This window comes from Orcinus orca, chromosome 2 (genome assembly GCF_937001465.1).
Source record: "Orcinus orca chromosome 2, mOrcOrc1.1, whole genome shotgun sequence".
NCBI lineage: Eukaryota > Metazoa > Chordata > Mammalia > Artiodactyla > Delphinidae > Orcinus > Orcinus orca.
The window spans coordinates 170614714-170642711 of record NC_064560.1 but is presented as its reverse complement, the minus strand read 5'-3'; the positions used below and the strand labels follow the sequence as shown (position 1 = coordinate 170642711).

The window sequence follows — 27998 nt, the reverse complement described above, 5'->3', positions numbered from 1 at the left end:
GCATTGGCAGGTGGATGCTTAACCACTGCGCCACCAGAGAAGTCCCTACTTACTGACTTTTGGTTCTTTTAGTGGTTGCAGTGAAAACCAGAAACCTCTTGATATCTTTGGTCATCAACTGACCCACAGATTTATGCTTTTAAGCTAATACATTCAGAAATATCCTATTATACTTAACATGAAATGTCCTTTGCTAACATGAAAACTAAAGTCAGAAAAAACTCTTTAAATTATATCTTGAGGCAGTTTTGTATTTTTCTAAAGTTTTCTAAAGAATATATGAACAGCTCAAGTTCAGTGAAGGTAAATATTAGTCTAATTCAAGACCTATATAAATTCAGTCTTTCATAAATGGAAATATGTAAAATAACTTAGGAAAAAAATGTTTTATGTTTTGTTCCATATGGCAGATATGAATCTATAGAATTCATTTTTTAAGTAATAACTGAAAGAATGCAGGTAACATTAAAATTTTTAAATTACTACATCTGCTTGAGTATATGAAATTAGTACAGGTTATTGTTCTCTCCTTCAACCTGGAAAATAAACATACACACACACTTACCCTTGAAAGATAAAACACACTAAAAGACCAGCAGATGACTTATAAAGACATAGTTTTTATCAACAAAAATAACAACAAAATAAATCTAATTTATGTTAATATTCACCTTTCAAATCCTAGTTTAAATTCAATAGGATTAAGAATTCTATAAACAATGAAATCACTTAATCTCACCTTATCTAAAAATAAATATCTAGCATACTGTTCTACATTGAAACAAACTTTGAGGAATGAGCATTTCTTACATGTTAAAATTTGAAATAAAAACCACCAACCATGTACAACCATATATGTATTTTTCCCCAGTTACTAAAATTGTGTTACCTCAAAAAGTGTTCGTTGTTTTATATAGTTCAGTGTTTATAGTGTTCAGTGTTTTATACAGTTCAATTGAACTATATAAAATTGAAGTCTTTTAGGCGATTTTAAAAAGCTAAAACTTACAACAGAATTTCTAAGTTTTTCAGGCAGTGGATCTTTTACTTCAGACAACGGGTCTTCTGGATTTTTCTCTTCTGTTTTTGGAAAAATCTTGGATTGCACCAAAGAGCTTTACATTAAAAAAAGAGAGAAAATAATTTAAAAATATATTTATAACCTAAAAACCAGTACTTCAAATGGCAAATAAAGTTTATGATAGAAAATGAAGTGATCCAAGTATATTTACTCATTAAGCAAATGACAAATTCTAAAAAGTTTAAGATGCCATAAATAAGCATACAATAGGAATGTTTTTATGAAAATATAGTTTTAAATCTTAGGAGAGAAAAAGCTAACAAATACTTTCATCCAGTGGTAATCAGAATGACCCAAAGTTAATATATTTTGAAATCAAATATAGATAAGTCAATAGCACTTTGACAAGGCATTGGAAAAACAGATTTTGGAAGTTAAATTTGAAAGAAATGCCAACTTATTTACATTTCTTTAATTCAATAACAAGTAATCTCACTTACAAAAGTACAGATGGATCACTGCTTTGTCGGCTGAGATGATAGGATACTGCCACTAATAAACCACAAAATATGGAGAAAAGCACTGGAATATGCTGCCCATCCCAAGAATCCTGTTGGGGAAAAAAAGTTTGACAGAACAATATGCTTCTAATTCGCAACGTATCACATAATCCTTTTATGTCAGTATTTTGGAGAAAGATAACTTAATTAAACAAAACCTTTTCACATGTTATTAATTGCATTTTATTCCACATAAACTTAGATTTATTACTTTCTGATGAACTAGAATCTAACTGCTAGATCATCATCAGATTTCTTTTGGTACTAAAGCTCTATTATACACTAGGCATAATACATTTGTTTCTGATACATGCTGCTGTCAATTTCTTTCATATTTTAAGTGGTATTAAGTTTACAGTAAACTACGTTCTCTTTTTTGAAAAACAAAATAACTTGGTGTAGCAAACTTCTGTTATATATAATAACGGAGTAGGAAAAGGTAATACATGATACAACACTTCAGGCAAAACAAACTGCTGACATTTGGTATGCTACTTTCTGGGTGCCTCTGCTCATATAAAATGCCATTATGTCCTCCAGAGCACTGAATAGGCATCAGTGTTTCTTGAGTGAATAAACTGTATATTCCCAGAAATAAATAATACAAAGCTAGCTTCTAAGGCCAACCAAACATGTGGATGTGGATATGCCATGTCTGCTTTGCTCACTGCAGTATCTCTGGAGTCTACTAGCACAGTACTTGGTATAGGGTAGATAACACTGCTATAAGGAATAGTTAACAGTACTTAAGTATGGCCTGTGAGGTAAGCGCCTTTGTCTTTCTCTGGGGATTCAAGAGGAGAGAATGGCGGAGTGGGTAATCAAATAGTAGTTTATTATACAGCCTGCTTTTTTTTCCCATTTAGTAATAGTCTTGGAAATTGCTCCACATCACAACAGAGACCTTTTTTTTTAATGGCTACATCAAAATCTTATCATCATCATTGTATTACGTGTATCATACTATGTACTGAGCCCCATTCTCAGAGCTTGTAAGTACTTCCTAAATTCTTACAATCATCCTTGGAGATATGTACTATTACCCCCCCAATTTATAGATGAGGAAACTAATGTACAGATGGTTTAAGTAATTTGTCCAGTTAAGTGGTGGAGCCAGGAACTGAACTTCCTTATATGTTTGAATTTACTGAGAAGAAAGTTAAACGATATGTGAAGAGTTTGAGAATGAAAGAGAGATAAATACATAAGAAAACAAAGTAAAGGAGAAAACGAAATGTATGTAGGAATAGCATTTGCACAGTGATAGTAAGGTAAACATACCGGGTGTATGAGGGAGACAAGGAAGGCTGCGTCTAGTAGAAATGTGGGGGGAGAGGTGAAAGAAAGTTAAGCCTACAATTCCATGACGTGCAGTCCATGGATAATGCCTAAACCTTGACAAAATACAAGAAGTGTAAGTTAGTTGCTTAGAGATACGGAAGGAAATACCAAAAGAATCAGTTCAAAGAATTGAAAGTGGTTAACTCTGAGGAAGAAATAACGGGGTAGGGGATTGCTGTCCCTGGCACTAAGTCTTGTAGAAATATTGGACTCTTTAAAAGATAACTATGTCCAACTCTGGTAAAAATGAAAACTGAAAAAAAGATGTGCAGTACAACCACTCTGGAAAACTGGCAATTCAGTTTTAGTTATCTACCCAAGAAACATGAAAACATATATCCACAAAAAAAGACTTGCACAAGAACGTTCATAGCAGCCTTATTCATAATAGCCCTAAATTAGAAACAACCCAGATGTTCATCTCTAAGACAGCAGATAAACTGTGACATATTCATACAATGGAAATAAGGAGGATTTAAAACTAAATGGGATACTTCTCTGCAACAAAAAGGAACAAACTACTGATACACATAATGTAGATGAATCTCAAAAACATAATATGAACAAAACACATCAGTTACAAAAGAGTAACTATGGCATGATTCCATTTTTATGAAGCTCAAGCACCGCAAACCTATAATAAAATAAAAGCGGCTGGGGCAGAGCAACTGGGAAGGAACAAGAGGGAACTTTCTGATGGTGATGACACTATTTTGTATCTTGCTAGGGGTGTATATTACACAGGTATGTGCATTTGTCACAACTTATCAAATTGTGTACTTAAGATAGGTGGAATTCACTGTGTATAAATTTTGCCTCAAAACAAGTTCTGAAAAAAACCCAAAAGATGCTTGCATTTATTTAACAAATGCTTGACACTACTTTTTGTTGCTCTTAGACAAAAAAAGAAATCCTTAAATTGGTCTCAAAATGACTTATTTTATTTACATTAATAATTTAGAATAATATGCAATACAATGATTAAAAGATGGATTTGTTCTACACACTGTATTGGGTCTGAACGTTTTCACTTCATTACATAATGGCCCAAATTCTGGCGATCTCTTAATAATATGTAAGCATCTAGAAAGTATATACATAAAAAACAGGAGGTACTAAAGTTGTCTTAGAGGAATAATGTTAACTTTTAATAAGCTTTAAAGTTCAAGGAAAAACAAAACGTAAACACAAATAAAGCAGAAATAACAGATGTAAAAGTCTACATTGGTGAATAGATAAAAAAATTAAACCATACCTAAAGGCATGCAATAGTGTTCCCCAATGAGCCTAACTGTCCAGAAGTAACTTCTATCGTCAATTTCTTGTGTATTCTTCCATAAATGCTCTATGTATGCACAAGCCATCAGGTGTGCTTTTTTTAAAAAAGGCACAAAGGAAACATCTATTTTTTGGCATATTGTCTTCCTTTATATTAAAACACACACACACACACACACACACACACACACAGAGGAATATTATTCAAGCTTAAAAAAAGGAAATTTTGTCACCTGCAACAACATGGATGAAACTGGAGGGCATTATGCTAAGTAAAATAAGCCAGACAGAATGACAAATACTGCACGTTATCACTTATATGTGGGGGGGAAACGTCAAACTCATAAAAACAGAGAATAGAAAAGTGGTTGTCAGGGACTGGGAGGTGGGGGAAACAGGGAAAGGTTGGTAAAAGGGTACGAACTTTCAGTTATAAGATAAAGTTTAGGTACGGCATGGGCAAATGGGTAAAGAGGGTCAAAAGGCACAAACTTCCAGTTCTGTTTAATATTTATTTATTTATTTATTTGGCTGCATCGGGTCTTAGTTGCAGCATGCGGGATCTTTTTTTAGTTGCGGCACGTGGGATCTAGTTCACTGACCAGGAATCGAACCCGGGTTCCCTGCATTGGGAGCGTGGAGTCTTACCCACGGGACCACCAGGGAAGTCCCAAACTTCCGGTTTTAAGATAACTAAGTTCTGGGGAGGTAACGTACAGCACAGTGACTACAGTTAATAATAATGTATGCATATTTAAAAGGTGCTAAGAGAACACATCTTAAAAGTTCTCAACACAAGAAAAAATATTTGTAACTATGTATGGTGACAACTGTTAACTGGATTTATTGTGGTGCTCGTCTTGCAATATATACAAATATTGAATCATTAGCTGAAACTAATATAATGTATATGTCAATTATACCTCAATAAAAATTAAAATAATAAACTTAGAAATTTTTTTTAAAAGATGAATAAGTTCTGAGGAGCTAATATGTAACACAGTGACTATAGTTGATAACACTGAATTGTAGAACTGAAATTTGCTAAGAGTAGAATTTAAATGTGCTCACCAAAAAAAAAGGTAAATATGTGAGGTGATAAATGTGTTAACTTGTCAGGAGGAATCCTTTCACAATGTATACGTATATCAAATCATCATACTGTACACTTTAAATATCTTACATTTTTGTCAATTACATTTCAATACAGCTTGATAAAAAAGAAACAAATTGTATGTCTTGGAAATCATTCCACATTTGCAGATAAAAAATCTATTTTGGGACTTTCCTGGTGGTCCAGTGGCTAAGACTCTGACTAGTCTAGGACTGAACTAGGAGTTCACATGCTGCAATTAAAAGATCCTGCATGCCACAATGAAGATCTTACATGCAGCAATGAAGATCCCGTGTGCCACAACTAAGACCCAGTGCAGCCAAATAAATAAATAAATAGGATAGATAGATACATAAATAATTTTAAAGTCTGTTTTTATTCTTTTTCGTGGCTGTATAGTATTCCAGTGTAAGGCTATACCATATTTGATTTAAACAGTCACAAACAACAAATACTAGGTCGTTTACAGTTTTTGCTGTTACAAACACTGCTATGATGAAATCTCTGCACATAGTCTTTGCTCATTTATATAAGTACATCTGCACATTTATTCTATTACAATGGGGAATGCCTAAAACTAAAATAGCCTAATGTAAATGCCATGGCCAAGAAGGAAGGAAAATAAAAACATATCCCCCTGCCTGTCTTAGGACACAAGTTTCTAGCTGGCAGTTTTACAATTGCTGCTCTTCTGCTATGTAATTATAGTTAAATAGGCCTTTAGAAAATTAGAAAACTTACTGCATTGTTAACTTCTATGACTGCAACTTTCAAATAATGACCCACTTTCCAAAACATGTTCTCCAAACATAGATCTAAAACCTTTATACCAGGATGGTTTATAGGTAGTGTAGCTGGGAGAAGCTTGGATTTGGATCTCATTACCTCCAGTTCCTTCCTGGGCTTAATGTCATCAAGTATCTCCCTCTCTGATCAATTTTCCATCTCCCATTTTAAATGCAATCAAGGCTCAGATCTTTTTTAAAAAACAAAACCCAGAAAACAATCCTCATCGTGTGCACAGGTTTCCCGACTATATTCTAGAGAGAGTAGAATACGTTTCCTTAATATCTATACAGACCTAAACTTATATTAATCTAGCTTCCTCAGCCAAAACACCAAAAGAGCTGTTTTGTTAAAGTCACCAATATCCTATTAACCGCCAAATTCAATAAATTTTTTTTCACACTGTATTGCTTCTGAAGTTTCCTTTGTTGGATTCTGCTCCATCTACTGCTTAAATATTGGCATTTCCCAGTGTTCTATCTGCATCCTGCCAACCCAGGCTAGCAGTCTTTTTCTTATACTTTGTTGATGAATTCTAAATCTTTTCATCATTACTGCAAATAACTACCCACTATGTATCTCTGGATACCCCATTAATGCCAACAAATAAAAGTGTCCAAATGTAAACAATCACCTTCCCCAGTAAACTCAAAGATTTCCAATCATGTGCATTAATATCACCATCTAACCAGATGTTCAAGCCAGCCCCTACCCAGAAGTCATCCTGGATCCTACTCTGGCTCTTTTCATCCACAGAGTTCCCAAATATATTCACTGAATCCAATTTTCATTAAGTCCCTTATAATTAAGACGGCAGCACAAGAGTCACCCTACTTCTGATACTTCCTGCTTATATTTCAGTCTCCTTCACACTGGGGACCAAGTAATCTTTCTAAAATGCAACACTGATCATTTCCTTGCCTTACCTCGAATATTTGGTGGTCTTCCATCTCCACCCAATACGTTCAGGATAAAAGATATTTCATAATCCAGCCGTTGCTTACCTTTCCAGCCTTACTGTAGGCCATCTTTCCTCATGTACCCAAATTTCCAGCAATTCCAAATTATTTGCTGTTTCCTGTACATAACACACTTTCTTTACAACTCCATGGCTCTTCATCCCTTGTTTCAACTAGCTATTTCCTATTGTTCTTCAAATTTTGGTTAAAAAACCACCCCCTAGGAAAATCATCTTTAATCCCTTTAGGCTGAACAGGGTAATATCTTAATTCGTATACCTGTAACACTCTGTTTTCACAGCCTTCATCACCCTCTATTAAGAGCATCGACTGACTTGTTAATCACAGTTAACATATAGGCAAATTAAAAGCAGAACTAGGCACACAGTAAGCACAGTAAATGCTACTGAATAAGTGAAGCAAGGAAGGATGCTATGAGTCACTTTTCATAGCCCTTTCAACCCCATCGTTCTCTGATTATCTTGTATTAATCATAAAAAAATAAAATACCAGGAGCTGAGAGCTGTTTATGAGAAATCTAAAATTTTTACAGTTATAATTTGGTGACAATTGTTTTAAGATGGAACTAATAAGGCTCGTCCAGATTCTTCTAAACCAATAATGACATTAAATTTCAGTGTGTTAATTTTTGCTAGACTGTATTTCAAATTGCAGTCCTTGAACAACTTCTCCTAAGTTTTAAAAAATCTTGATGTGAAGAGTAGTTACATATATTCTTAAGTAGAAACCTAAAATTAATTTCATATTCTGTTATTACTATGCCCACCTCTATCCCAGACCAGCCGAGTTTTTACTAATCTGTTTCTAATATTAACCTATGATTACTACATGGAAAAGGATTTTCCTTTAGTAATGATTAACTATGAAATTGCTTTCAAATTCAAACTAAATGAGAATAAGAATAATGCTCAACAAAGGAAGACCATGAAAATTAATGCTGAAGAGATACCAGGAAAAAACTCATTAGTTAATTTAAAACAATCTTAATATAGAAAAGTAGCCTTAAAGACACAACATACTACATGTATTGCTCACCTTTAAGGCGCCGTAACACAATCCGTATAGTAAGGCTACTGCCACAATGCTACAGATGAAACTGTAAAGTGCTGCAAGCAGGCTTGTAGTGGCTAGACAGGAAAGGGAAAATGAAATCAACATTTATAAACATTTATGGAGAAAACATACTTTAAAAGGTCACTGAAAAGTATTTAAAATGGTATGCTATTAACTATAACTAAATATCTACTCGTTTGATTTATAAAACTTGTTTCTTCATCCTCTCCTTTCAAAAAATTCTGAGGACTTTCCTGGTGGCACAGTGGTTAAGATTCCGCCTGCCAATGCAGCAGACACGGGTTCGAGCCTTGGTTCGGGAAGACCCCACATGCCACGGAGCAACTAAGCCCATGTGCCACAACTACTGAGCCTGCGCTCTAGAGCCCGCGAGCCACAACTACTGAGCCCATGTGCCACAACTACTGAAGCCCACGTGCCTAGAGCCCATGCTCCACAACAAGAGAAGCCACCGCAATGAGAAGCACGCGCACCACAACGAAAAGTAGCCCCCGCTCACCACAACTAGAGAAAGCCCGCGCGCAGCAACGAAGACCCAGCGCAGCCAAAAATAAAATAAATAAATTTATATAAAAAAAAATTGAAACGACAAAGGTTTACTATCAACAATTTCTGATACAAGGTAAAATATATTCCCCTTGGAAGTAATAAACATTTATCTACAGCAGAAAAAAACTGTACCTATATTATGCTTCAAGAATATATCTTATTATTTATAAAAGTATGGGAAAACGAAGCTTGCAGAGCCTGAAAAGAAGCTAGAAATGTATTATGTAGACTGTCTATGTAAACAGAACTTGTGTTACCCACAGAAATAAATGTATATTCCCATGTGTTAATCAATTCTCACAAAAGAGTAATGATCTAACTGCTAACAATAACAAAAAATAGATCTAATGGGATTACTAATAATAAGGAATAGAGGATGGCTAAGATAACAGACTTTAATAGTAATTTTATATGGTGACCATAAAAGAACTCTACAAGAAAAATTTTTCTTTAGGAGATATTAAAAACCTAACACCTTGCACAAGTTTGTAAATTATGACGAAGCTCACTATTATAAATTACCTACACTAAACCTTCTGCATAGTATTTAGATTAATATAGCACCTATAATAGTCCCCTAAATACTGAAATTGTTTTCTACCCATTAAGCTATGCTGAAGCCCAGCCCAGTCTTAATTCACACCCCTTCAAATTTTCAAAACAATAAAAACGCTCTAGATACATAGTGACATAGAAGAAGCTTAGCTTCTATTTAAAATTTAAACCATAATATCAACATTTTATCAGTAGAGATAATTTCAATGCATATACTTGGAAGATGTGGACTGCAAATGTGAAGTATAGATAGAAATAAACTATAAAGTTCAGTCATTTCTTTCCCTTTCATATTTTTTTCTACAGTTGTACACTCATCTTTCAATAAGATGTTAGATGGTTAAACTTTATAAATAAGGGTATATTTTAACCATGGTGGCTGCCCAAAGTGTAATTTTCAAGTTCTGCAAAACATTATTCCAGGGTAATTTTGGTATAGTCTTACTTATTTTGAAAATAAAATGTACATGTAACAGGGAATACATTTCTAAGAATATCAATTCATATCCACATATCCTACTCTAAAAACAGAGATATTTCTAAAAGTTTTATTCAGTAAAATGCTTTTACTAAAAGCATTCTGGTTTTGGTGTTCCCATTCTAAAGATAAAATAAAGCTCTGAAACCAAATATATAGACTATCAAATGCATACACTAGTTCAAAATCTAAATATAATGCCATGTATCAGAGCTCAATCTATTTGATCTTCTATAAATATTTCGTTAAGTCTATTCAGGTTCCATGTAAACTCACTATAACTTTTACTTTAAGATGACAGTATTTTACCACTTACAAATCAACTCCATTATCCCTGGATCTTTCCCTAAAGTAGCAGCCTTGACTATTTTTTCCTATCTACAAATTAATTCCTGTTCTGTCTGTAATTATTAAATAAGTGCCTTTTTCTTTCTAATTACAATTCTAAAATAAAAACCGGAAAAGTAATTTAATGTTCAGTTTATTACTTAGTGATCTGTAAAAGTAATACTGTAAACTGTAATTTTTATAAAGAAGTACTCACCATTACCACCAAAGATATGGATATCCAATTGTTCACAAAGGTACATTACAAATGTATTCACCTGAGGCAGGAGACCAATGAAAAATACTATTGGGAAACAGAGTGTAAACACTATAGAAGGAAAGAAAAGCAAGTTAAAAACAGTATATCACATCCATCCTTTTGTTCATCTAAGATCATAAAATAAATGATAAAAAGAAACCCAAAATTAATATAAATTACTACGCTAGTTTCTTAAAGTTGCTTAAAACTACAAACCAAATTTCTTAAAATATACCATTTTAAGTTATTTCTCTCTAGATAACTGCCTGAATATTAAATAATCTTTCCAACTATAAACAACAGCTTTTAAAATTAATTCAACTGTTTTCACATAATAGGAACCTGAGATCCAAAGGAAATCTTTCATTCCATCTGCTTCAACAACAGAAGAATTACCATAATATTTGTTCATCATTAGCTTTTTTCATTCCTAACAGCCCTATAGTTTTGTTCCTCACTGAGAGGATGGCAATAAACAGCAAAATAAACCCAGTAAAACTATTTTTATCTATATAATTGATCTATTTATCAGTGAATGGTTTGTATACAAATAAATTAACATTAAGATCTAAGATACTTTAAAGATGACTCACCTATAACTAAATCCCTGGCTGATACAAGCACCAGCGGATTGGTGAAAGTTATTCCGTATAATTTGAACTTGGTTGTAGTAAGGTTTCTACTACCATAATCCAAGAGCCAAATAAGACCACAACACAAACAGAAATAAACTGGTCTACTGTAGGCAATGATACGATTATGACCCTGAAAATGATATTAAAAAAGAAGTCAGTTTATTTAATTTGAAGTGTCACAACTAGCTACTGAGATCTTTGATGGCTTATATTCTAAGGATTCAAAATGCTTCCATATGGAGGTCAGATTTCTGACTGTGGCAGAAGGGAATTACAAATAAGGATAGGAGGAAGAACAGAATAAACCCCATGATAATTGATTGAAATTAAGTCTCAGTATGAACTCAGTATTTTTAATATGCATATAAATAGATAGGTATAAGAATAAATGTGTGTATATACATGTATGTGTGTATGTTAAGTGTATACATGTATTTTTCTAGCTTTATCCACTGAGAGGACCTAGAAGCAATGACATTCTAGTAATAAAGATTACTAGCATCCAGCTCTTAGTTTATAAATAACATTATCCACTAAAAAGAACTAAGGATCCACAGAGAAAAGGCTGGTTTCAGGCCAGGGTCGGGAAAGTATAAGATGAGCTTGGAACAAATAATTGTGCCCAAAAGGAAGAAAGTACTTTTAAAATGATGAAGGTATGTCAAAAGGACACAGAAGGCAGCTTGATGGGCTCCCAATGGCCAAATCAGGAACAATTTGAGCATCAAAATAATGATAGTAACATTACTGTCCATTTAATAAAATAAGAATCCATGAATCCACACCAATACAAACAAAAAGGGAAAGTTCTTACAGTAAAAAGTCAACTTATAAATGTAGAAGGTCTGATGGAACTAAAAAAATCACTATTTGGCAACCATCAAATGATAACTGATTCAGGCAAGAAACATCAATAGATACTAAAAACAACTGGGCAGAGGTTTGCAGGGCAACAGGACATATACACAATCTCAAAGTATCTCCTATGGTATACTTATTAACTACAAGAGAAAAATGGTAACATTTCAGTAGAGTATTGGTTCTCAAGGGAGAACCCCTTGCCCCCCAGGGAACATATGGCAATGTCTGAAGACATTGTGGTTGTCACAGTTGGGGTGAGGGTGCTATTGGCATCTAATGGGTAGAAGTCAGAGATAATGCTAAACAGCCTACAATGCACAGGACAGATCCTCCCCACCCCCAACTTTCAACAAAGAATTATCCAGCCCAAAATGTTAACATTGCAGTGTTTCAAAAACACTGCATACACTACCCTTAGCCAAAAAAATCAAAGTTAACATCACCAGTAAAAGCATAAATTGACATTATGTGCGTCTGGATATGATGAGTTAGGAAGAACACAGCATTTTTGTAATATTCCTACCAAAAAAGCACAGCCTGTATCTAATAAAGAAGAAATATCAGACAAAGTCAAATTGAAGATTGTCCGTCTACAAAATTACTGGCCTGTACCCATTAAAAATGTCAATATTGTGTGAGACAAATACTGAGGAACTGCTCTAGATTAAAGGAGGCTAAAAAGAACAAATGCACCATCAGGGACTTTCTACTGCCAGTGAGAAAATAATAACATAAACCTTAGTTCAGTCTGACATATGACCAAAAAAAGGCTTTGAGGAATGTTAAGGAAACACAAGTTACAGGTGTATTAGAGTGACTTACATGTCTGGGAGAAGAAGAATCTGGTTGGACACTCTAAAAAAGAAACAGACAGATTATACTACTGAAGACCTGGTAATTTTACATTAACTTCCAAAATGCCCAAAATAATTTCAAGTAAATATCCCATAGCTAAGAAATGACCTACATTAATTCTGTTGAAACATCAACAGAAGACAAAACATCAGCTCCAGATACTGAGGTCACTGATATTAAAACATCTCAAATCTTTCCTAACTCTTACACTGACTATGATTAATTAATAATCTGCATCTAGCTTAATGTTTCTGAAGTGGCATATAGCAGACAGATCCATCCCACTACTTGGCTCATTCCAACACCTAAGTACAGTTAAGGTAGAATGCTTTCTCACGGCAACATCACTCCATTCAGGAAATGCACAAAATATGGGTTAGCTTAAAAGAAGGATTCCAGTTCTGCCCACAAATTCCAAACTTACTAAACAATTCAATGGTAGTTGTGTTAAATATATTCTCTACATTTTCACATCAAACTCATCAAATTAGTTAAGCTGTATCCTTCTAAGAGACTTTAACAACTTTCCATAAAAATGTTCAAAATGTATAGTGCAGCTACCTCCCAAATCATGACTTTTCTCCAAAGTTGCTGTTCATTTTCAATAGCATACCAAACAGTTTCACTAGGATGGTCTATCACCATCCTACAAGTCTACATTGGACTAAACTCACTGAGTTTGGCATGTGGCCCCTGGCTGGATACGAGACCAGACAATCTTTAAACTCTTTCAATTCGAACATCTATCCTCCTAAAGCTCTGTTCCCGCCTTTCTTATTTCTGTTTATGATATTACTATTCTTCTAGTCAACTGGATTTTAAAAATCTGAAATAGTTTTAAAAATCTCAGTCATCCTTTGCCTTTTCCATATCTAACCATATTAAGCAGTGGACAAAATTAACAGGATAAGGGACATTGGATCCAGGGAATGAATTTAAATGGCTTGGGGCAATAAAGGGATGGATTAAGGGGAACTGAAATGAAAAGCAAGAAGAAAGGCCAGAAATTGTAACACAGAATCACCAAATTTAATCAGAGGGACTTAGTCACTGTCATTAGAGGTGAAGAAGAAGGAGCAGAGGCTCTAAGATCTGGGTTGGTATACAACTATCAAAAGCAAAGGAACTGGAGCAGAGTCAAGATGGCGTACTAGGAGGAAGCGGAATTCTCGTCTCCTCAGAACTGGGCACCTGCCAGGCACCCACGGGGGAGGGCACCTAAGGGGACGGAAGGAACCCCAAGTGACCGGGTAGGACGTGGCACGTGGGGGGAGTGAAGGGGGAGAAGAAGTAGAGGTAGGGTGGGGCTGGCACCCCTGAGGGGTGGCTGGGGGAGGGGAAGGGATCCCAGGCCCAAAGGGGGAAACTGGGGAACCATTGGGAGGGCAGAGGATCAGAAGGGAGCATGGCCAGCTTTCCCCTGCCTACTTGGACCCCCAGAAACCTGTTGAGATGCCGGGCCTGATCCTCTGCCCACCTAGGCCCCCTCCAGCCATGTGGGTCCTGAGGGAGTGGGAGGGAGGGAAGGGGGAGCAAAAGTAAAGGCCAGACCTCTGGGACTGGCACCCCTGAGGGGTGTCTGGGGGAGGTAAGGAGTTCCTACACCCAGCAGGACACACCCACAGTTAGGGGTCCAGCAGCAACGGGGGAGACCCTGGGAGAGATGGTGGGGGAGGTGCACGAAGGAACAGAAGGGAACGGGGCCAGTGCTTTCCCTGTCCACTTAGGCACTGGGAAGCCTGTTGGGCTCCAGGATCTAATCCTCTGCCCTCAGAGCCTCCCTCCTGCCATTCAGAGCCCAAGCCCCACACCAACACCCCCACCCAGTGCCCCACCTCTACACTCGGAGACCCCCTCCATCGAGCTGGGCCTAAACCCCACCCACACACGCTCACTCAGGGCCCTACCTCCAAACTCCGGAACTCCACTCTCCAGAAGCTGTCCTTTCCACGTGCTGCCTCTCCCCTTCTGCCAGGTGCTAAGCAGCGGCCCCGCCCCACACTTGAACGTCACCCTGCCTAGGCCCCGCCCCACGCTCAAACATCATCTCCCCCAACCGCCTATGTCCCACCCCACCCTAAACCCAACCCCTGCCTAAGTTCCACCCCCCAACTAAACTCCACCCCCATAGACAAGGCTTTTTTTTTTTCTTTTCTTTTTTCCTCTTTGAGATTAGGGTTCTGTTTTACCTTGTTGATTCATTGTTGTTGATTTTTTAATTTTTCCTAATAAATCTTTTATTTTCCTAATTTTATTTTATTCTTTATCCTTTGTTAGTGATCTCTCCTTTTCACTTGTACCCTCCACCCTTTTTTTCTGCTGTGGTTTTATTTTACCCTGTTGCAGTTGTTTCAATTATACTTTTATTTTTCCTAATATATTTTTTAACGTTCTAATTTTATTTTGTTTTTTATTCTTTGATATTGTACTGATCCTTTTTTTTCTTTCTTTCTTCCTGTTTTCTATCTCTTTTTTTTACCACGCCACAAATTTTGCAGGATCTTGGCTCCCAGGCCAGACGTTGGGTCCAAGCTCTTGTGGTGGGAGCTCTGAGTCCAAACCACACTAACAGAGAACCTCAGACCCCAGGGAATATCAATCGGAGTGAGGTCTCCCAGAGGTCCTCATCTCAGCATCAAGACGCAGCTCTAGCCAACTGCCTGCAAACTCCAGTGCTGGATGTCTCAGGCCAAACAACCAGTAAGACAGGAATACAGCACCACCCAACAACAACAACAACAACAACAAAAAATATGTTACAGATGAAGGAGCAACGTAAAAACCTACAAGGCCAAATAAATGAAGATGAAATAGGTAACGTACGTGAAAAAGAATTCAGAGTAATGATACTAAAGATGATCCAAAATCTCGGAAACAGAATGGAGAAAATACAAGAAACATTTAACAAGGATTAGAAGAACTAAAGAGCAAACAAACAGTGATGAACAACACAATTACTGAAATTAAAAATACTCTAGAAGGAACCAATAACAGAATAACTGAGGCAGAAGAAAGCATAAGTGAGTTGGAAGATAAAATGGTGGAAATAACTGCCAGGGAGCAGAATAAAGAAAAAAGAAGGAAAAGAATTGAGGACAGTCTCAGAGACCCATGGGACAGCATTAAACGCATGAACATTCGCATTATAGGGGTCCCAGAAGAAGAAGAGAAAAAGAAAGTGTCTGAGAAAATATGTGAAGAGATTATAGTTGAAAACTTCGATAACATGGGAAAGGAAAGAGTCAATCAAGTCCAGGAAACAAGGAGAGTCCCATACAAGATAAACCCAAAGAGAAACACGCTGAGACACATATTAATCAAACTATCAAAAATTAAATACAAAGAAATAATATTAAAGCAGCAAGGGAAAAACAACAAAAAACATACAAGGGAATCCCCATAAGGTCAACAACTGATTTTTCAGCAGAAACTCTGCAAGCCAGAAGGAAGTGGCAAGACATATTTAAAGTGATGAGAGGGAAAAACCTACAACCAAGATTACTCTACCCAGCAAGGATCTCATTCAGACTCGTTTGAGAAATTAAATCCTTTACAGGTAAGCAAAAGTTAAGAGAATTCAGCACCACCAAACCAGCTTTACAACAAATGCTAAAGGAACTTCTCTAGGCAGGAAAACAACAGAAGGAAAAGACCTACAAAAACAAACCCAAAACAATTAAGAAAATGATAATAGGAACATACATTATCGGTAATTACCTTAAATGTAAATGGATTAAATGCTCCAAACAAAGACATAGCCTGGCTGAATGGATACAAAAACAAGACCCGTACATATGCTGTCTACAAGAGATTCACTTCAGACCTAGGGACACATACAGACTGAAAGTGAGGGGATGGAAAAAGATATTCCATGCAAATGGAAATCAAAACAAAGCTGGAGCAGCAATTCCCATTTCAGACAAAACAGACTTTAAAATAAGGACTATTACAAGAGACAAAGAAGGACACTACATAATGATCAAGGGATCAATCAAAGTAGAAGATATAACAAGTGTAAATATTTAGGCACCCAACATAGGAGCACTGCAATACATAAGGCAAATGCTAACAGCTATAAAAGGAAAAATTGACAGTAACACAATAATTGGAGGAGACTGTAACACCCCACTTTCACCAATGGCCAGATCATCCAAAATGAAAATAAATAACGAAACACAGGCTTTAAATGACACATTAAACAAGATGGACTTAATTGATATTTATAGGACATTCCATCCAAAAAAAACAACAGAATACACTTTCTTCTCAAGTGCTCATGGAACATTCTCCAGGATAGACCATATCTTGGATCACAAATCAAGCCTTGGTAAATTTAAGAAAATTGAAATTATATCAAGTATCTTTTCCAACCACAATGTTATGAGACTAGATATCAATTACAGGAAAAAAACTGTAAACAACACAAACAGGTGGAGGCTAAACAATACAGCACTAAATAACCAAGAGATCACTGAAGAAATCAAAGAGGAAATCAAAAAATACCTAGAAACAAGTGACAATGAAAACATGATGACCCAAAACCTATGGGATGCAGCAAAAGCAGTTCTAAGAGGAAAGTTTATAGCAATACAATCCTACCTCAAGAAACAAGAAACACCTCAAATAAACAACCTAACCTTACACCTGAAGCAATTACAGAAAGAACAAAAACACCCCAAATTTAGCAGAAGGAAAGAAATCATAAAGATCAGATGAGAAATAAATGGAAAAGAAATGAAGGAAACAATAGCAAAGATCAATAAAACTAAAAGGTGGTTTGTTGAAAAGATAAACAAAATTGGTAAACCATTAGCCAGACTCAACAAGAAAAAAAGGCAGAAGACTGAAATCAATAGAATTTGAAATGAAATAGGAGAAGTAACAACTGACACTGCAGAAATACAAAGGATCATGAGAGATTACTACAAACAACTCTATGCCAATAAAATGGACAACCTGGAAGAAATGGACAAATTCTTAGAAAAGCACAACATTCTGAGACTGAACCAGGAAGAAAGAGAAAATATAAGCAGACCAATCAAAAGCACTGAAATTGAAACTGTGATTAAAAATCTTCCAACAAACAGAAGCCCAGGACCAGATGGCTTCACAGGCGAATTCTATCAAACATTTAGAGAAGAGCTAACACCTATCCTTCTCAAATTCTTCCAAAATATAGCAGAGGGAGGAACACTCCCAAACTCATTTTATGAGGCCACCATCACCCTGATACCAAAACCAGACAAAGGTGTCACAAAAAAAGAAAACTACAGGCTAATATCTCTGATGAACACAGATACAAATATCCTCAGCAAAATACTAGCAAACAGAATCCAACAGCACATTAAAAGGACCATACACCATAATCAAGTGGGGTTTTTCCAGGAATGCAAGGATTCTTCAGTATATGCCTATCAATGTGATAACCTCATTGTAGTTTTGATTTGCATTTCTCTAATGATTAGTGATGTTGAGCATCTTTTCATGTGTTTGTTGGCAATCTGTATATCTTCTTTGGAGAAATGTCTATTTAGGTCTTCTGCCCATTTTTGGATTGGATTGTTTGTTTTTTTGATATTGAGCTGCATGAGCTGCTTGTATATTTTGGAGATTAATCCTTTGCATTTGCATCGGCCATCATCAAAAAACCTACAAACGATAAATGCTGGAGAGGGTGCGGGGAAAAGGGAACCCTCCTGCACTGTTGGTGGGAATGTAAACTGATACAGCCACTGTGGAGAACAGTATGGAGGTTCCTTATAAAACTAAAAATAGAACTACCATATGACCCAGCAATCCTACTACTGGGCATATACCCTGAGAAAACCATAATTCAAAAAGAGTCATGTACCACAATGTTCATTGCAGCACTATTTACAATAGCCAGAACATGGAAGCAACCTAAGTGTCCATCAAGAGATGAATGGATAAAGAAGATGTGGCACATATATACAATGGAATATTACTCAGCCATAAAAAGAAACAAAATTGAGTTATTTGTAGTGAGGTGGATGGACCTAGAGTCTGTCATACAGAGTGAAGTAAGTCAGAAAGAGAAAAACAAATATCATATGCTAACACATATACATGGAATGTAAAAAAAAAAAAAAGTTTCTGAGGAACCTAGGGACAGGACAGGAATAAAGACGCAGATGTAGAGAATGGACCTGAGGACACGAGGAGGGGGAAGGGTAAGCTGGGACGAAGTCAGAGAGTGGCATGGACATATACACACTACCAAATGTAAAATAGATAGCTAGTGGGAAGCAGCTGCATGGCACAGGGAGATCAGCTCGGTGCTTTGCGACCACCTAGAGGGGTGGCATAAGGAGGATGGGAGGGAGACGCACGATGGAGGGTATGTACATATGCGTATAGCTGATTCACTTTGTTATACAGCAGAAACTAACACAACACTGTAAAGGAATTATACTCCAAAGAAGGTGTTAAAAAAAAAGAAAAAGCAAAGGAACTGGGAAAGGAAAATATCAGAAGATGATGATGTGCCATTTTCAGAATGTGCCCAGCTGCCTGTCAGATATATAGGACTAAACCTTACAAGAAAGGTGAAGACTGTGCCATAAATCTGGACATAATTCATATACAGCAGGGGCAACAAAGTAATAAAAGAGGATGACTTCACTGGCAAGGAATTACAAACTGAAAAGAGGGCCAAATAAAACCCTAGAGAGTTCTTGTAAATTAAGAGGTAGTCAAAAGAACAAAGAGGCATCAACAAAGGAAAATAAAGTTACTTGCAAAGTAGCATAATCATGAGGGTAGTATAAAGTAACAGATCGGCAATGAGGAAAACATAAAAATGGAAGAAAGTATTCACAGCTATTTAAATGATGCAGCACTCACAGAGAATGAAGACTAAGAACGTAGATTTGGCAATTAGAGATTATTAGCCCACAAAGACTGTAATTTCAATACTGTAACGAGGAAAAGAGTATGGATGGATCTTGAAGAAATGGAGCAGTTGACAAAGGTGGTTTACTCCAGATGTCTATAAATGGAGAGAGAAAAGAGAAAGGATAGCTGATGGTATAAACAGAACTAAACAAATAGTCTTCAGGATGGGAGAGGGTTCTGCATGTGAGTATGTATCAGGCAAATAACCAGTACTGGCTAAGAAAGGAAAGAAAACAGTCCATGTTACCAGGGCACGCTGATGTGGCATGGAAAGTGAAAAATTTGGTATTTGATTCTCCCATTTATGGAAAGCTTAAAATTGATAACATTTGGTATTTTAGAACCATTATTTAAACAAAAGCAAAGGGACACTGATCTTCTGCTCCGTGTCCACAAAGAATGTATATGCTAGTTTTGACATTATTCTATCTACCAATGATGGATCTTAGTAAATTCACCTACATAATAGAAGACTTAAAATATGAGAGTAGGACAGTTTCATTTTCTTTTAATTTTTAATTTATCAAATGAATTTCAAGAACTCGAATTCTTGGGAATTCCCTAGCGGTCCAGTGGTTAGGACCTGACACTTCCATTGCCAGGGTCTGGGTTATAACCCTGGTTGGGGAACTAAGATCCAGAAAGCCATGTGGCATGGCCAAAAAAAACAAAAAAAGAAAAGAAAAAGAGAGAGAGAAAAAAAGAATTCGAATTCTTATTTTTTTATTTTAATACAAAAAAAGTTTTTAGGAAGCTTCATTCATATGTCATTATTTTTTAAAGTTTACATGTCCCTTTTGTTCCTTTCCCAATCTTAACGTAAACGTCCAAGGAAAATAAATCTAAAAATTATATTCTTACTATAATTCAATGAGTGATACAAAACCTTCTGCTTTTTAACATAACTATGATGCTAAAGTCTGAAGAGAAGGGAGATGCTGGTACCTTAAGTAGTGAATATTGACAGCTGGCTATCACCAGGCAGAACTGGAAGACCCAGATATCTCTGAAGAAGCCTTGTATGAGAAGAATAGATCCCAAAAAAGCCACAAGAATAGCCAAGATGACAGCTAACACATTCTCCAGGATCTCACGATTTCTGTAGACAGAAAAATGTATGAGTAAGTATATCATCATTACAAGAAATTAATCAGAGTGCAAAAAGGGAAGACATCAATATGAAGTTCATACTATACTTGTTAAGATTTTTTTTTAGTACTGGGTTTGAACAAGGTTTTGAATCATACTGAAAAAGTATGTTCAGTTTAGATGGAAAACTGGCACACATTCTTATGTGCAAATAAAGCATGCTACAGTGGATTGTGAATTTCTTATTATAATACATAATACAGTTTCAATTTCTATGTTATAACTTTACTCTTCTTATCATCTGCTTCTCTGTCAAGTCTGTTGCCAAATAACTGAACGGAAAATAAAGGAAATATACAAAGAAACAAGTTCGAAAAACAAAATCTCAAAAGAGTTTCTAGAAAATTAAATTGGAAACATTTATATGACAAAGTTTGTAACCAAATTTTGATACCAAGTGGTTTCATTTCCCATGTCTAAATCATCTGAAATAATCAGAAATCTTACTAAAATTACTTAAACACAGGCTCTTACATATGCTGAGAATGAAGGCAGTGATAGACCATCAATGCTGCCTCTATCAAAGTTACTCAGACAATTCTATATTTTACTAAACTGACACTGTAAAAGAAGCAGTACGATGTTCAACATACTACATACAGCAATGAAGATAATTTTTTTTAATTTATTTTATTTTTTAGCTGCACTGCACAGCATATGGGATCTTAGTTCTCCGACCAGAGATCAAACCTGCACCCCCTGCATTGGAAGAGTGGAGTCTTAACCACTGGACTGCCAAGGAAGTCCCTGAAGATGACTTTTATAAATCATGCCAAAAAATAAGAATCTATCTCACTTCTTGGGGATATTTTATTCACAAAATGTTAAGTATGTGCTAAAACTCTTGATTTTAAAGAATATATACTGACACAGGAACATGCTCAGTACATTTGCTATACAAAGAAAGGAGGACACAAAACTGTATACGAAGATACAAGTTCTATTACTTAAGAAACATACATATACAGGTTTAAAAAGACAATATATCAATTGGTACTACTAATAATGGTTCTCTCTGGGTGGAAGGATTTGGGCTGGCCTCTGTCTTAAAATCTTTCTACATATTTAATAAAGAATTGTTTTCATAATCATAAAAAGATTTTTATTTCTTTATATTACATCAATGCGCAATTTATAATCAATTGACCTAAAAAATAAAATTCACAAACATCTCTGTACTATTTCACTTGATAGTTCTCCCAGATTAAAACAAGTTCAATAGTAATTTCAAATCAATAAATGAAACACTGGTATTTTCATTTGTTCTTATATGGCAGTTGTGGAATTCCAGATTTGCCGAATCCAATGATCCCTGTCAGCCCTGTTACACTATATTCTGTCCATGTCGCTTGTCACTGAACACATGCTCTCCCTTTGGCTTTTGTTAGTTTTTAATTTTGATGAATCCAATTTATCAATTTGTTTTTTCATTGATCTGTTTTTGATGTCACATCTGTGCAATTTTGCCTAATCCAGGGTCACAAATCTTTTCTCCTACGTTTTGCATTTTTCTGAAGTTTATGTTTTAGATTTCACATTTAGGCCTATGATCCACTCTGAGTTAATTTTTGTAATATGATGCAAGGTAGTAAAACAAATCCTTTCTTTTTCTTTTCTTCTTTTTTTTTTTGCATATGGAAATCCAATGTTTCTAGCACCACTTGTTGAAAAGCTTATCCTTTCTCCACTTCACTGATTCGGGATATTATTTTGGCACTATCTAGGCCTGGAATTTTCTTTATGGGAAGGTGTTTAACTACAATGCCCATTTACTTAATAGATATAGGAACATGAAGATATTGTATTTCTTTCAGAACTTTGATAATTTTTATCTCTCAAGAAATTTGTCCCCTGTCAAATTTATTTACATACAGCTGCTCATAATGTTTTATTATCCATTTATTACCTGTAGAATCTGTAGTGATACCCTAGCTCACATTCCTGATATTGGTAATCTGTAACTTTTTTTGTCCTGATCAACCTGGCTAAAGTATATTACTTTAATTGAGCTTTTTGGTTCCCTTGATTTTTCTCTACTGTCTTCTGTGTCCTCACTGATTTCTGCTTTGTTCTTTATGATTTTCTTTCTTCTGCTTTCTTAGGCTTAATGTGATCTTCTTTTTCTAGTTTCCTAAGGGGGAAGGTGAAGTCATTGAATTGACTTTTCTTCTTATTCAGTGCTATAAATTCTTCTAAGTACTGTGTTAGTGGCATCACAAAAATTCTGATTGTGTTTCACTTTTATTTAGTTCAAAATATTTTCTAATCTCCCTCTTGATTTGTCCTTCGATCTATGAGTTATTTAGGTGTATTTAGCTTTCAAATATTTAGGGATTTTCCAAGGTTCTTTTGTTACTGATTTATAATTAACTCCATGGTCAAGGAACACACTATGTAGGACTCAAATCCTTCTAAATTTGATCCTTATATTATGGCCCAGAATATGGTCTATCTTGGTAAATGTTCTGTGTGCACATAAAAGAATGTGTATTCTGTGGTTATGAGTGGAGTGTTCCATAAATGTCAATCAACTTAGGTTGGCTGACAATTATATCTTTGTTGATTTTCTACATACTTGTTCTATCAATTATTGAGAGAGGTGTGTTGAATTCAACTATAATTGTGAATTTATCCATTTCTCCTATTTCTATCAGCTTTTCCTTCAAAGCACTGTTTGAGATGTAGAAACATTTAGGATGGTTAAATCCTATGCATTAATTGAGCATTTACCATTATAAAATGACCTCCTTTTACCTTGGTAATATTCTTTGCTTTGAAATCTACTTTGTCTGACATTAATTCAGCCACTCTAGCTTTACTGTGATTAGTGTTAGCATGGTATATTTTTTGTTTTTATATTTAAAGTGCATTTCTTGTAGGCAGCAAAGAATTGAGTCTTGCTTTTCTTCTAAAATTTGACAATTTCTGACTTTTCCAACTATCATACTGTCATTTATCTTCTGTCAATCTGTTTTTGATCTCTTTCCTTTTCTGCCTTATTTTAGATTAAGAGAGTAATTTTTATGAATCTATTTTATCTCCTTTATTTTTTTAACTTACTAGTTATAACTCTTTCTTTTGTTACTTTAGTAGTTGCTTTAGTATACATTTTATGACAGTCTACTTCAAGTGACATAGTATAAGTATACATACAGTATAAGCAACTTATATTTAATTCATATACAGTATAAGAAACTTATAGGAGTATACTCTTATATGCCCCTTCCTGTCATTTATGCTATTATTGTCATGAAATTTACTTTTACTTATCTTATAAATCACACAATACATCATCATTATTATTATTTTTTTTTAATTTTTTTGCTGTATGCGGGCAGCTCACTGTTGTGGCCTCTCCCGTTGCGGAGCACAGTCTCCGGACACGCAGGCTCAGTGGCCATGGCTCACGGGCCTAGCTGCTCCACGGCATGTGGGATCTTCCTGGACCAGGGCACGAACCCGTGTCCCCTGCATCGGCAGGCGGACTCTCAACCACTGTGCCACCAGGGAAGCCCCATTATTATTTTTGTTTAAACATCCAATTATGTCTCAAAGAGATTCAATTAGTAAGAAAAATTTTTATATATTTATTCATGTAGTTACTTACCATTTACAGTGATCTTTTATTTCTTTGGGTAGGTCCATATTTCCAGTTGGTATTACTATCCTTCTGCTTGAAAGACATCCTGTAATATATTTTGTAGTGTGGGTCTGCTTGAAAAAACTTCTTTCAGTTTTTCCTAGTCCAAAAATGTCTTTATTTCATCTTGGTTTTTGCAGTTTTGTTGGCTATAGAATTCCAGATTGAGTTTTTTTCTCCTTTCAATACTTTAAAAATGCGGCTCCATCATCTCCTCATTTGTATTTTTTCCAACAATAAGTCTGATGCCTTCCTTATTCTTGTTCCTCTGTACAAACTACATCTTTTTTTCTCTTGCAGTTTTTAAGATTTTATCACTGGTTTTGAGCAATTATGTGCCTTGGTATAGTTTTTTTCATGTTTCTTGTACTTGAGGTTCATGGAGATTCTTCAATGTGTACATTTGTAGTTTTCATCAAATTTAGAAAGTTTTCCACCATTACTTCCTCAAATTTTTTTCTCTCTTCCTGTCTCCCTTGGTTTACTTTCATTTTGTATATTCTTTTCATTGGCGGATGGGAGTAGGAGAATGATTCTTTTTTCTTTGTTTCATTTTCAATAGTTTCTACTACCATGCTGTCAGCTTCACTTACATTTTCTTCTGTAATGTCTAATCTACAATTAATCTCATCCATTGTATTTTTCATCTCAGACATTTTAGTTTTCATCTCTAAGTGTGACTTGGGTCTTTTTTCTTCATATCTTCCATATCTCTACTTAATTTTTATTAACATGCGAAGTACACTTATAACTGTTTAATGTCTTTGCTAATTCTAATATCAGTGGCAGTTACAGGTTGGTTTCCTTACCTCCCTCATTATAAATCACATTTTGTCATTTCTCTGTATGCTTGGTAGTCTCCGACTGGATGCCAGATATTGTGAATCTTAACTTTTTATGTGGTGAGAATTTCTGGATTTCTACAAATCTTGTTGAGTTTTGTTATGCTACTTGGGAACAGTTTGATCCTTTCAGGTCTTGCTTTTATGACTTGCTAGGTGGGTCTGGAGCAGTGCTCATGCTAGGGCTAATTACTCCGCACTTCTAAGGCAAGACTTTCCTGAGTACCCTACACAATGCATCATAAAGGATTAATTATTATGGTGGGTGGGGATAGGCACTATCCCCAGCCCTGTGTGCCAGGCACTGTCCCTCTGTTTCTTTCACATCATTCTGACCCTGGCTTCCTCATATACATTCTCTTACCAATACTCTGCTGAACAGTTGAGGAGACCCACGAAAAGTCTCTGAGGTTATCTCTCTGAGCAGCAATCCTCTCTCTGATGTTCTATCCTACAGACTTGAGCTGCTCTAGTCTCCCTGGACTCTGAGCTCCATCTCCTCAACTCAGGAAGTCTGCTGGACTCTACTTAAGTACCACAGCCTGGGGACTCTCTTAAGGCAGTAAGGTGGGCTCACATAATTTGCTTCCCATTTCTCAGGAATCACGGTCCTTTTCTGTCTTATTTCCAGTGTCTTGAAAACCACTGTTTCATGCATTTTATGTTTTGCATTGTTTCAGGTAGAAGAGTAAACCCAGTCTTTGTTACTCCATGTCAACTAGAAACAGCAGTTGGTCACCAAGTTCATAATTGACTAATACTGTTTACTATTATACCTTTTATAGTTAGTCATATTACATATAACCTTATGGTCATTAACATCTCAAATTCTCTGGCTTTTAAGTACAGCTGCATGATTCTTAATGATAAAAGCATTTTTTTAAATAAACATATTAAAATTGCCACAAAAAAAGCTTTTAATAGATTCAGGAGAGTCCATGTTTGGGAGCCTTACTAACTTAAGTTTTATCTCAAGAGAACCAAAATAGAAAACACCTTCCAACATGGAAACCAAGTCAAATACTCAATGGGTAATTGAATACATTTCAATTTAAAAATAAAATCTGCATATATCTTTAATATCACACTATATTCTCACCTATCAAACAGGGCCAAAAGTGTGAGTCTGTCAAAGTTAACGCCGATCCACAGCTGGGGCAGGATCCAAAAGCGGTAATAGTGTTTAACTTTTTGGGCAGCTTCTTCTGTTGGACCGTAAGTAGCTGCCAAATCAGGGCTCAGGTCAATGTCTTGTTGCTCCAACAAATCTGTATCGATGGTCAATAGTCTGTTCAGTCGAATCTGTGGAAGAGAGAGCTAAAAGAAAATCGGCATTGAAAGGCTTAAAGTGTCTTCAATCAAGTCATGCTTCAAGGGCTACGCAATCAGCTTGCAAATTATCTAAACCTCCTTAATTCTCTACACTAGTCCACTCTTGTGGATATTTTATGATTGTTAGAAACTACAGAAGGTGACAAAAGGAAGTGAACTACAACAAAGGCCTTCTGGAAAGATTTTACTAGGAAGTATTTGAAATTTTAGTATTTTATGATTGTATAGCTAGTGAATCCATTAAAATCACCAACAGGGAATCATTAGCGGCTTGCCTTCTCCCTACCCCTTCTCTTCTCTCATTAAGCTATGAACCTCACTACTGCGTCAAATCTAAGCTCCTCTGCACTGGATTCAGTGCCTTCAAATCTCAATTCTTCGTACAGTCTCTTATCACTGTTACTGCTGTTTTCAAATCCCTCCCACACTCCTTTATTTTTGTTTTGGCAGGCTGCTCATCTGAGGCTATACAGGATATTACCACATTACATTTGTTTCAGCTTCAACTCATCCATTCACCAGTTTCCCCTTCCTCTGAAAGAATCCAAAGTTTACTGCATTTAGCATAGCACTAGCCAGTATTTTGCTGTCTCAAGGCTCTCATACCATTTAACAGTGGAAAATACTAATATGCGATTTTATATAAAGGACTTGGGCAAACACAGATTTTGGTATCCGCACAGGGCCCTGGAACCAATCCCCTGCGGATACCAAGGGATCACCGTAATCATTTCCCCATTTCTGCTTTCCTGTGGAGTTTCCAGGAATACACTGCAGCAGAAGAGTAGGGACAGTCTTTATTTTTCCTACACAGGGGTGGGGTATAGTCAAGAAAATATGTTTCTTATATATAACAGCCATTTCTGTCTCTAAGCATTGACAAATATCTCCCCAAACACTTTTTTTCCCTTATCCTCTATGCCAGGGTTTCTCAATCTTGGCACTACAGGTACTTTCAAGCCAGATAATTCTTTGGGTGGGGGCTACGCTTTCCACCGTAGAATGTTTTACAGCATCCCTGGCTTCCACCCACTTGATACCTACAGCATCCCCGTGGTTGTAACAAGCAAAAATATTTCGAGACATTGCCAAATGCTGAAAACTACTGTTCTGTGCCAATTCACATCTATGGTTTTAAAACCCTGCTCACAACTCATCATCTTCAGGAAGCCGCTAATAATTAATCTCTTTGGCACTAAATTTATCTACACGTACCTCATATCTCTTAAATATTGCTTATAAGGATTTCAACTGTTTTATCTTTTCTAACCTCGATATATATATTTTGATATATATCACACAAAGGCAGTGTTATCTTTTTAAAATATACCCACTGCTTCTCATAGGGCAATTTTTTATACAGCGATAACATCACTAAGCACACACACTGGTATATGAATAACTAATAGTTAACCAACAGTTAGTAGATAAGTACCTAATCAGTTAG

The 27998-nt window shown here is 35.9% G+C and overlaps 1 protein-coding gene across 9 annotated transcripts in view; it reads right to left on the bottom strand.

Moving 5' to 3' along the window:
• Positions 1 to 27998, bottom strand: part of PCNX1 (pecanex 1) — a 172350-nt gene that overhangs the window by 54690 nt on the left and 89662 nt on the right. For 7 of the 9 annotated variants that reach the window (XR_007475658.1, XR_007475657.1, XM_004262188.3 and 4 more), the window contains 8 exons: positions 26319 to 26536; positions 20534 to 20687; positions 12641 to 12673; positions 10916 to 11087; positions 10281 to 10391; positions 8116 to 8207; positions 1522 to 1631; positions 1010 to 1115 (listed from right to left, as the gene is read on the bottom strand). Coding sequence is in view for 7 of the 9 variants with exons in the window: in XM_004262188.3 (XP_004262236.2) it covers positions 1010 to 1115; positions 1522 to 1631; positions 8116 to 8207; positions 10281 to 10391; positions 10916 to 11087; positions 12641 to 12673; positions 20534 to 20687; positions 26319 to 26536 (996 nt within the window). In the remaining 2 variants the exon portion in view is untranslated. The remainder of the gene's footprint in view (positions 1 to 1009; positions 1116 to 1521; positions 1632 to 8115; positions 8208 to 10280; positions 10392 to 10915; positions 11088 to 12640; positions 12674 to 20533; positions 20688 to 26318; positions 26537 to 27998) is intronic. The other 2 variants (XM_033422152.2, XM_004262189.4) reach the window with 1 other exon arrangement.